General features: G+C 37.2%; 1 protein-coding gene across 1 annotated transcript; it reads right to left on the bottom strand.

Moving 5' to 3' along the window:
- Positions 1–600: 600 nt before the first annotated feature.
- LOC134798717 (alpha-tocopherol transfer protein-like) lies at positions 601–10,201 on the bottom strand. Its single transcript, XM_063771101.1, has 7 exons — positions 10,112–10,201; positions 8,664–8,823; positions 6,291–6,409; positions 5,493–5,623; positions 4,541–4,651; positions 3,927–4,063; positions 601–759 (listed from the first exon to the last, which is right to left on the bottom strand). The coding sequence occupies exons 1-7, from the start codon at positions 10,194–10,196 to the stop codon at positions 630–632; spliced, it is 873 nt and encodes a 290-aa protein (XP_063627171.1). The 5' UTR covers positions 10,197–10,201; the 3' UTR covers positions 601–629.
- Between the last annotated feature and the right edge of the window lie 2,240 nt (positions 10,202–12,441).

Here is a 12,441-nt window from a genome sequence, read left to right as displayed (position 1 = left end):
ATCTAAACATTTTAAACTACATTTACAGTAGTCCATGTGTCTTACACATATATATTAGTTGCTTAACATAACATAACAACATCAATATATTGACATTATAGTCTACAAATATACTCCGGCAAATTAGACTTTCTCAATAGAAAAAGGCGGCAAATAAAAAAAATTTAGGCACACAAGTTCGACTTAACCTACAAAATTTGAATTTCTCGCCTTTTTCTACTTACAAATTAGTTTGTCAGATTATAATAATCACTTACACAATTAGGGTCTGAGATGAGCAATCGACAACTAAGTATATATCAGTCGTATTTTTGCTAACTTGTAAAATGCGCAGAGAGTCGTACAGTCGGACCAAGCTTACTCCATTTGCAATGAATACCTAAGGATGGAAAGTCACCATGAATGTCAAATTTCTACGAAGACATGTCGATAGGTACTCCACACTTGGTTCTGCCAACGTTGGTGCAGAGGGCCTACCATGAAAAACGAAAATTTTCGTTATCTATCTCTATTGCTCTTGCATATTCGAGCGATAGAGAGCCAGAAAGAAATTTCGATATTTGTTTTTCGTCGTAGGGCCTCAGGGTTAGCTTAGAGTTAGACGGATACAGACTCTATGTTTTGTCTTTTTAGTCTATGGCAAGAGACCGGAATGAATCCACTTCTGGGACGTCGGCGACTAATTCTTTCTTAGAACCTTTAGATTTCTTGGATTTCTTCTCGGGCGCTCTCCAAAGGTCGTCCTTGCTCAAAATTTCCCTGTAATGAGAACAGACAAGTGTTATTCAAATTTACAAAAAAAACTATCGCGCAGTGCATATATGTATTATTAATGTTTTAATATTCACATACAACTCGTGATTCTAGTCAAAATTTTAAATTTAAAAAAAGGAGAAAATTTGTTTTATTTCATCAAAGTGTATGGCTCACCCGGTATTGTATTATCCTAGATCTAAGTAGGTATATATACTGTTTTGCATGGTAGGTTAATCATTAATGAAAATTGTACTCTAACATTAGTATTTAAGCTCTGTTACTAACACTTATAAGGGCCATGCCTGAATTAAATGATTATTTTATTTTATTTATAGGTATATGCAGTACCTACATGGACATTGCATTGTGATGTGATGAAAAATAAAAGGGATAGTATAGGAAAATACTAACGAAAGAGCAAGCAAAGAAGAAGAAGGGAGCATTGTTGTTTAACCTCTCGTGTTATTATTGACACTCGAGAAAGCGAAGGATTCTAATATTGAACCACGAGTGTAGCGAGTGGTTCGAAAAGTGGAGTCTTTAGAGTTGCGAGGGTTTGAAAGCACGTGGGATAAACAAACTTTGCTTACAGTCTCAGTGAAACACAACGGTTTTTTTTTACCCCACCAACGCGAGGAAAATAGGGAAATAGGTACCTATAACTGTAAAACATTGCAAATCAAATCTAAGAAACGCTAGAGTTAGACCAAGCTAACTCTGCAATTTTCATAGCACAGACTGTGCAAATCAGCCGGCCTACCCAGTGACAATCGCTATCGCTACGACAACGAAACGCTTTGTGTCTCTCTGTCACTTCCAAATAAGTGCGACAGTGACAGTTGCGTTTCGATCCCTACGGAGCGTAAGCGATTGGCATGTTGGATTCGCGGCCAGTTTGACTCGAGAATTCTGTAAGTAACCAATAAAATAACTTGTCGGATGTCCCTTGGGTCCATTCTTCAAAAATGTCATTCCCCTGGCCATACATATTCGCAAATTCCCAAGAGATTCCACTTTATTAGCGTCTCATTTTTGGTGACTGTGTAAGCTGTGCCAAGCTCCATCTGCAACTAAAACTGCTAAGCGGAATTTTTTTTGCATCACGAATAAGTCGTGTGCATCTGTACTATTACCCCATGTTAAGATCCCATATCGTAACCATGAATTAGCGAAGGCATAGTAGGCGGTTAGAGCTGTTGCTAAGTTTGTAGTTTTGCGAAGCATAAAAAGTCCAAACAGAAACTGGGATATTTTGGTTTTAGTGCATAGTATATGAGTTTTAAAATTAATATGGTTATCAAGTGTAATACCTAAGAGTTTGAAATGTTCTACTTCTTCAATGTCTGTTTCGTTAAGTGATAGTTTTAGTTGTAATGGCGTTCTTTGATACGGATAAAATTGAATTAATTTGGTTTTATTTGAGTTTATTGTGAGATTATGGTCGCGCATCCACTGATTAATATGATTTAAGGTATCTGCTAGCTTTACGTTGTAATTTTCGATTCTGTCAAAATTAAAAAGGAGGGAGACGTCATCTGCGAATAAAGTGCATTTGGCATCAATTTCTTTCGGTAGGTCATTTATATATAACAGAAATAAAAGACAGCCCAAAACACTACCCTGTGGGATTGAGCCTTTCATTTATGTAATTTCAGACCGAACCGATTCTAATTGATGGCTAGATGGATTTAGGTACTCTATCTGAACAAGCTGCGTTCGCTTTTCCAGGTAAGATTTAAACCAGTTATAAGCTATGCCTCTAATTCCTGACCCGTATAGCTTATTTAGCAATATCTCGTGTGAAACTTTATCATATGCTTTTGTAAGATCTAAGAGTAATCCCACGGCCAGGCGTTTGTCATTTACGGTTTCCATGATCTCCTGTGTGTAGTTGGTTAGGGCAAGGGCAGTTGACCGATTTTTTCTAAAGCCATATTGTTTGTCGTCCAGTACCTCATATTTATCCAGAAATTTGTAGACTCGGTTACACATACATTTTTCGAATATTTTAGAAAGGGTGGGTAACAGTGCTATGGGCCGATAGTTATTATAGTGTCCAGTGTACTACCTTTTTTATGTATAGGTTTTATTATTGATACCTTAAGTTGCTGTGGGAACACTCCTTCATTAAAAGACTGATTAATTAGCATACACAGTGGTGTTGCAAGTTCAGTGGCACATAATCTAACTAATGTTGAAGGAATATCGTCAATTCCTGTGCTATGTGTATTTTTAAGTCCGCGAATAAGTTTAAAAACCTCAAGCTCTGACACTGGATACAAGAACATAGAAGTAGTAACTGGAGTACGAACTGGACGACCGCGTGGGGCGACTTCAGGACTTTCAGGAGTGTTATCGTGAGGGTCTTGACTATGGTAAACTGAAGCAAAGAAATTATTAAAGGTATTTGCTATATGGTGAGGATTTTCTGTTGTAATATTCTGTGACGCGATTGTAATTTTTAGGTTTTTCTTCACCTTCACATAATTTTTTAGATTATTTATAATTTTCCACATTGTAGCCGTTTTATTTGTTGATTTTTGCATTTCATTTATGTAGTTTAATCTTTTTGATTTTAGTACTGTTTTTTTTCAAGATGTTTGTATATAGTTTATAATGTGTTGTAAGGACGTAGCTATTAGATGTAAAAGCATGTATTTTTAGTAATCTTTTATTTTTACAAGATATTTTGAGACCTTGGGTAAGCCAGGTTTTTTTGGTTTCCTTTTCACAGTCAGGCGTGTGATAGGAATTTTTTCGTTTAATATTTTCCTTAAAATATCGGCTAGAATATTATTGTAGTTATCGTTTATATTATTAAAGGTAAGTACTTGGCTCCAGTTGATTTTTGCGAGTTCATTTTTAAAGGCTGTTTGGTTTTTCAGATTATGGATTCTTTTATGAGTTATATAAGGTTTATTAAGTCTGTTTATGTCCTTGTACGACTGATACTTAAATTTACAAATGATGCTTTTGTGATCAGATAGCCCGTAGTCTTTGATTAAAGTATCGTACAAACTATTGTTAGTAAAAACTAGATCGATACAAGTGGCAGAGTTTAATGTTGTTCGCGTTGGTTCTTTAATTATTTCTAACAGATTAAGGGTCAGGTCAGGGAATGACCCACTTACGGTTGTTATTATGCGTAGGTAATGGTACTAAGTACTAACCTATGTTTTAGCAGGACGTTATGCAGCCTATTGTTGTAGTACTCCAAGGATTCCAGGTTACCGCCGAAATCTTTCGGCAGTTCGTCGCGGCTGAAGTACTTGAATAGAGTATCTGACTTGGGCACGTGGAAGTGGATCTGAAATTAACAAGATTTCTAGTCAGGAACGGTATAATTAGTTAATACTAAAGATTTGAGCTGGTTTTGGCGACTGACTTATCTTCCACAGATTTATTATGTTTTTTTTCTTCGTGTGCTTTCAGCGAGTTTGGTGCTCTCCTACAGTTTTAGCACTCTCCATTACTTGTTGATAGGTTTGCCACCCTTGTGGCCTAAATCGCAAAATTAAACTGGACATTGGCTTCACGCCAGCAGGTGCTGCCCTCTACAGTCCACGCATGCTCCCTTTATACTCGTACACGAACGTAACATATCTACACGTAACATATACGAGTAGATGCAGACGGCCTACCGTGAACCACGTTCGACGTGTTGCCTCTCTGTCGCACTTGTAAATTCGTACTAGCTGGTACGAGTAAGTGTGACAGGGAGGCAACAAGTCGTGTTCGCCGTAGGCCCTCTGATTTTAATAACGTGCGATAACTCGATGCTTACCATTTCGCTCATATCCCTGTTCATGAATTGCTTCATGATTGAGAACACTTTGTCGATGAAGGGTGGCGCATTGACCACGTGGACCTGCTTTAGCCGGATCGGCATTGCTTCCTGGAATAACGAAAAATAATTTTAATTTTTAACAAGCAAAAACGTCTGCAAACGATGCTATTAAGCTTAGAATAAATTTAAAAGTGGAAAAAACCACTCACCCAAGACAGTAATTTTTCCACTTTTAAATTTATTCTAAGCTTAACGAAAAATAACACAATTATTGACATACTTTATGATTGTACCATCACGCTCCGCGATTGTTAAATTGTTACGCCATGTAGGGTCCTAGCTAAATTGGTTGTTCAATACTTACACATAAATCATAAATAAAAATCCAATCCAATTTAGCAAGAACCCTAAATTGTATAATAACAATCCCGTGTGGTGAATGTACTTCGTCCGAGTCAACAATTGGCGAGAACTCGCACAGGGGGCCGATTTTTGAATTTCGACCGCTCGATTTCGTGTATTTCGGTCAATAATATCTCCACTACTAGGAATTTTTAAATTCTACTAATAGAATTGAAAACGAGTGGTCAATTACCACTCGATTCCAAATTTCTATCGCTCGTATTTTAAAAATTAGCATTACGCCGTTTTCCACCGATTTTCGAGTGACGAAATCGAGCGATCGAAATTCAAAAATCGCCCCCCTGGACTGAGAAATGGCGCTGTCTTGTGTCTGAGGCCGGAGGCCAAGGGTCATCGGTAATCATTATTATAATAAGGTGTATTCGGGTAATTCCAAATACTTCAGAACTGTTAACTCCAAACTTCAGAATATCGAGTACTTAATTCCGAAAATAGACTACCTACAGATATAATGGAATTAGGGGTGATTTTCGTAATAACCCGACATTCTGAGTTATTCGGATACGTTATAATGTTTCAAAGTTACCTCCTGATATTTAGACAGTTTTTTCGCAAGAGACAGGTTTATCTTAGTCAAGATCTTCAGTGTGATATCTTTAACATCCAAGATGGCGATGTCATGCTCTTCTAGATTCTCTTCCTCAAGCAGCCAGGCGTCTGTAAAAAATAATAAATTAATTAATGAAGTACCTACTTAATTACTCGTAACGATTAGTTAGATAGGATATAAATGTAATTTGTGGTTCACTGAAAAAACAATGTTTCGCTAGACAGCACGCTTGAAACTTCCTCAACGCTCAAGATTCTTCCTTTTGAACCATTGAGCTCGTGGCTCAATTCTGAAAACCGCTTGATACTTTGAATTCTATCACCTAGGTAATAAGGGGATGGTTGGTAATTAGAGCTACCAAAAGGCCCAAAATAAATCGAGGGATTTAGGCGAGGGTCACCAGACGTCAGGAATTTTCCTGACATGTCAGGAATTTTGGCCGTTTGTCAGGAATGCGGCCGGAATACAAAAATGTCAGGAATTTTTGTGAATTAACAGACTTTTTATTATGTACCTAAAAAGGTACGTTATTCAAATTTACTTACATATAAATCCAAAATAAATCAATTTTAATCAGTGTATCAATAAGTATACATATACATATATCGCTTACGGCTAGCCCCCTGTCACCGATGTGAGCGTCAGGAAAAATATTCGCAAACCAGGAATTTTGTCAGGAAATTCCAAATTTGGATCTCGTAACCCTAGTCGGAATTACTCGGAATGCACGAAGATTGATATTGAGCTGCAGCCGCGCACCTCAGTGAAAATTACCTGTGCTAAGGAAGAACATTCGGGCATCCTGCAGATAGTCGTAGTTCTCGAGGCCAGGGTCGTTTAGTTGCCAGATGAAAAGGTTGCGGTTGCCTGGTGCCTTTACCTGGCCTAGGTTCCTGAAATGATAAAAACGCAAATTTAGTCTAGTTCAGTATAAAAACACAAGTTGCGTCTTATAGGTACAGTATAGCTGCAAACAAGTTTCTATGCAGGAAGGTCCGGATCTCTGCAGCTTACTGGAGGTATACGTAATTTAAGAACCGGGAGAGGTTGTTTAGATTAGAAGAGATCGCTTACAGCGACAAGAAACGTCTTTTACTTTTTATCCGCTGTTTACGCCACGTGGCGTGGTACAAATTATGGTGTCGGCATTTAGAGTGTTCTGGACTTGAGCCAATTTCAGGTCACTAATACACTCACTAGACCCAAAAAAATTGTTAATTCATTGAATCTGGGTTTTCCACGCTGAATACTGAAATGAGTCATGCATATTTCCACTTTCGCAGTCGCAGGCTGGATATAGGTATCCTCCTGAGCTGCACTGTGACTTAATGATAATAATAGGCCCGAAACATTTTTTTTCATGTCAGAGTAAAAATTAGACCTTTTAAGGTTTCCTTTTGTCAAGTGCGAGAGCATCTCATAATATGTTTAGCGGTGTGTCATTCGATGGAACCTGTTAACTGTGTAAACAAAAGTCACTAGTAAATTCATCATTCAGAGACTATTTCAATATGGCGGTTTGTTTACATAGTTAATTAGCAAGTTCCATAGAATGACACTTTAAAACATCTTATACTTTATAACTTAATTGCAATTAACACAATCATAAGTACCTAGATATATGTTTGTTTTGAATGTTGTAGTCTAATGTCAGAGTTGTAAGCGTAGGTATTGCGACTATTGCATTATCCTAAACGTTTAATAACAGATGCCGATGGGATGCCAACAAGAGGAAAACACATCAGGAAATGACTTGAAAAAACCTTGAGATACAATAAAGAAAACAAAGGTGACCTTTGAACTCCGCGTAACTTTGTCAACTCCAATATAATAGGTATTAACATTGTAAGAGTCACATGAAACGTGAAGATTATTTAATTGCCATAAATATGGAAAACTGCAAGACGGAAGGAAAAACAAAGGAATAAGGACCGTGAGAAGCAATTAATCTAGATAAGTAGATGTTTTGTCTCTGTGGATTGTCTTAATATTTTAAAAGGGCTTTATACCTTTTCAATATCGAGGGATCGGCGGTCAAACCCGATAAGTCGTGCCCGACTCGATAAGGGTTATTGAAATTAGAACTATATATGTGACGATACGTAGAGTTCTTATTTAAGTGACAAAATATCTCGACATTGGGTGTGACCGCCCATCCCTCGATATGTTTATAGAGAACTAGCTGAGGTACCCGGCTTCGCTCAGGGAGCTGACATGAGAATTGTGTGGTTGTTGTAATGAAAGGATAAACTTTAACATATATTTAGGTATTTTCTCGATGAGCATTAGTTGCCTGTGGAAAGAAAAGTACAGTCAGCGATAAAAGCTTGTACCAAAAATGAAATTTTTGCCAAAAACTTATTTATTTTATTACAAGCTTTTATTTACTTTCACCTGACCGTTGTCTGTAATCAAATCTTGCAAGTTAAATTTGATCCACTTCCCGGTTTCTGATTGAGCTGAAATTTTGCATATATACGTAAGTCGGGTGACAATGCAATATTATGGTGTCATCGAGCTGATCTGATGATGGAGACCGGAGGTGGCCATAGGAACTATGTGATAAAACAACGAAACCTTATTGTGTTTGGGGTTTTTAGAATTGTCTCGATGAGTATTATAGTTGCCTGTGGGAAGAAAAGTACAGTCAGCGATAAAAGCTTGTACCAAAAATGAAATTTTTGCCAAAAACTTATTATATATATTGATTAGAGGGTAATAACTAAGAACCAAGACAATCTACTAACCCAACTCAACAATGGCATCGTCGAAATTACTCAACCTACAGTTTGCAGTTACACAAACTCATTACCAAGACCATGCAATATAGGCATCGCCTAATGACTCTATTAAGGCTATTACTTGATGTCAGACGCCAGTCAATCAATTATAACAATTTTAATGACTTAATGTCAGGACCAGTGGATTAAATTCTTTTGGTTATCGGCTCCGTCACGTGGTCTATAAAGCCCCATTTACATGACGCGGGAACTTTCATGCTATTTCATTCGATACATTGCTAACTACAGACAGAGGACAATGAATTCAGTCGATCGACCAAATACCGCAATGTAACGAAAATCAGAAAATCACATGCTAGTTCTTGATAAATCTAAATGGGGTTTAACATTAACAACATTGACTTACACAATTTTTAGGGCATTCTGCACTTGCGGCGACATTGGGTCCCGTTTCACAAAGAGCTCCGGCGTCGACGCCCGAAGACTCGTGAAGCTTTCGATGGCCTTCTGGGCCTTTTCCATGTCGTAGTAACAGCTGTGCAGGAAACGGCGGAGCAGCTTGTCATCTGAAACATTGTTAGGAACGACATTACCGATACGTTTTTATTACTTTTTATTGCTGGACATGTCTAAAAAAATATAAAATTGTATCTTGATTTCACAGTGCTAAATAGGCTCCACTATTTGTACGCCTTAGCCTCAGACTCGTTTGCGAACGATAACGTTTGGAATATCATAAGTGCCGTGTCGAGTACAGTACACAATAGTGTTTCAGTGTTTCCGATACCTCGACAATTCCAGGTTTCACTCTCTCGCTCTCACTTATTGAATGTAACTACATGTAGATGAGATGTACTAAGGCATACTTATAACAATACATGCGGTGCCCCAAAAACAACGCTAAGGCACAAACATTGAAACCAAATGAAAGTAGAGTAGGCGAGATATTTCTTCTTAGTAATGAAATACTCGTGCGAAGGAGTTTTTGCCGATCTCTATGAAATATTTGATAAGTAATAGGTACTTAGGTAAGTAACATTTACTTACGAAAAATTTTTTTCGAAGAAAAAACCGTGAGGAATCCAGGCTAATCCCAGCATGTCCCCTAGTTCCTAAATATGACTCTAGGTAAAAATAAAGCAACGGTCGGTTTCATAAATCATTGGCTGCGCAAATTATGTATTTTTGGGACCTCGGACTAAATGCTCAACAGATATTCTACCTAGTCATGAGCACGAGGCATTGTCGGCTTAGGCCGTAAATCTGTATTTCTTGCCTACGCTACGTCTGATGCACCGATTTAATGTTCTATTATCTACTACATGACTAACAATCGACGACTGATTAAATTAGTCGAAAAAACAATGAATAAAGAGCCACTGTTCTCTTGGGTGCAACCAAGAGAACAGTGGCTCTTTATTCACAGTCACAGACTTCGTGCTATGTCTATTATGATTCATTTAATATACATACTAATCAATCGCAATCTACTTGACCTATTAGCTGTGCCTTGAAAATTGTAGGTTAAAAAAGTTCTCAGTGTTCTTATCTACAAATATAAAATATTGAATCAATATATGTATGTAGTTTCGTATTTTGATGTGTTGATTAAACGCATTGTATGATAAATGATAAACGATACACCTGCATTGATGGCTAGCGATGATAAGAGTAGGTAGATATTATATTATTTATGCACATTGTGCTTACGAAACCATATGGTGACACGCACGCCTTTCTAATTACAATATATCTTCATCCCTTCAAGATTGGAGTCAAAATTTCCCCCGAGTTTAGTCCGAGTTAGTGAATTTTTCCGCTTTTCGCAAAAATACATCGATGGAATTGACTCACCCATATCCTTAGGCACGTGAGGCTGTGCGGCGACCCATTCTTTTAGCTCTATCAGTAGCTTGTCAAGGTCCTTCGGCTCCCCCATTGTTACTGGAAACAAAACGTTTAACTTATTACACCATGCCTACTCTACTGTCACTCATATTACTCATATAGTATCGTAAATTGTTCTTCCAACTTTAAAGAAAGAAAGTTGTGTAGAGTTCGTCTCACGTTAGTCTAAGATTTAGGTTGACTCAACACTCCTAAGTAGACAATAGTTATTTGTATTATCAGGGGGCAACATTTGTTGTTAGCCGAATGCAAGGGTTTCAAGGCACGAGGGTCAAACAAATTTTGCTACCGAGTGAAACGCAACATTTTAAAGGTTCCGTCACACAGGCGCGTTTTCCGGGCGTATTTGTAAAACTTGTTTTATATGTAAAACGCTCACGCTCCGCCCGGAAAACGCGCCTGTGTGACGAAGCCTTTAATGTTTGTTACGTACCTACAAACTCTGTCAACTCATAAAAGTCGCGATTTTTATATTTTCATCAGCAAATCAAACATTTACCTACCTATTTTAATTTTAATATTTTATTAGGAGATGCGCTATCACTAGATGGGTCGTTAATGATTTTAGGTAATGATATTTCAAACTGTTTTGTGATGTCGGTTTACCTTTGAATTTTAGATGGAGCTTGAAGCCGAAACTTGTGTTTTCCTTCTGCTTTGCACTCACAGACTATTCAGTTTAGATTTTTTGTATAAGTATTACACTTAATTGAAAAGGTCATCAAATCGATTTCACAAGCACTCGTTTTGCAAGTCTCTGGGCTTTAAAACTTGTAGTTTAATTAATTTCACTACCTATGTAGGTATGTCAAATCTGTAATTTTCTATAAGTTAGTTTTATAGTCGCATTTTAACATAAATTTTACGTGATTTCAATATTAATAAGTATTACTAAATATTAATATGACAGTATAATCTCGTAGGCCCATGAAATTGATTATTTATTACGCAAAATGCCAACGAAACACCTAACGAACTTTATGAGCACAGTGTTGACGTTATCTCGAATTATGGTTAGATTTTTTTATCAGACGGTGGACATAAACCACTATTACAACACATAATTGTCCGTCCACATTTACATAGTTGGCACAAGAAACGTTTAAGTCCAGCCATGGGTATAAAAAACCGGTCAAGTAGATAACATTAAGTAGGTAGGTTGGTACCAAACATTCAAATAGGTAGAGCTATAAGTTCGTTTTTTTTAGCATTAGAAAGAACTTGAAAGAAGGTAAGCGATCTTGGCATGTCTTATAATTGAAAAACGCTTTTTAAAAATCAGTAACTATTACTGCAGAAGAATATAAAAGATTATTAAGGTATTAGATTCATAATTGTTACATATATGCCGTAACTTATTTTTAAAATGTGTTTTTCAATTAAAAGACACATCAAGATTGTTTACCTTATTTCTAATGCTAAAAAAACGAACTATATGTATTCTGGAGCCTTACCATGATGTCCTTATTGCAATTATGTTTAGGTCTTAAACAGAATCGCAATAAGGACATCATGGGAGGCCCCTGGACTTCGTAACGAACTTAACTTTGCTACTAAAAAACGCGTGTCCCCTACACCAGCCATTCTCTAAGTGTGTTCCGCCGAACCCTAGGGTTCCGCGACACCCCTGCAGGGGTTCCGCAAGAATTTAGAACACTATGCTTTAGTTGCCTCGAAAAATTTTACTATGCAAAAAACACACTTCTAAAAACTATTGTTTTATTGTAGGGTTCCATCAAGTATTTTGCTTTCCAAAAGGGTTCCGTCAAAAAAAAAGATTGAGAACCGCTGCCCTACACAATACCAATGAGGCAATACCTAACGTGTTAGGTTTACGTGTTTCATGTTCCATTGGCTTTGTGACATGACACTTAAAACGGTGTCTAATATTTACAAACACTACTTACTCGTAAAGGTCGATTAAATTGTTAGGTTTTTCTTAGGTAGGGAGATTGTAAATTCTGTAAAGTTACCTAGATAAATTAAAAACGTTACTAAGCAGACTGCGGGCCGGTCCGTCACCGTAAACGCAAGCTCCCAAGCTCCTGATGACACTCCTCGGTACGGAGTGAAACATGTCGAGCGTTTTTCGACTTAAAATACGTGAGTGACCCGTTCTTAATATATTTAATAAATCTGTGTCTCACGGAAGTTTTGTTATTAAAATTAAAAACATATTTGAAAAACTCTGAACAATTTTCGCAATTTTGAAACTTACGGAATCATAGCTCAGTAAACGTTTAAAACCTGTAGGGGAGGTAGGGGACCATTGGGCA

This window comes from Cydia splendana, chromosome 17 (assembly GCF_910591565.1).
Source record: "Cydia splendana chromosome 17, ilCydSple1.2, whole genome shotgun sequence".
Classification (NCBI taxonomy): Eukaryota; Metazoa; Arthropoda; class Insecta; order Lepidoptera; family Tortricidae; genus Cydia; species Cydia splendana.
This window is presented reverse-complemented; position numbering and strand designations above follow the sequence as displayed.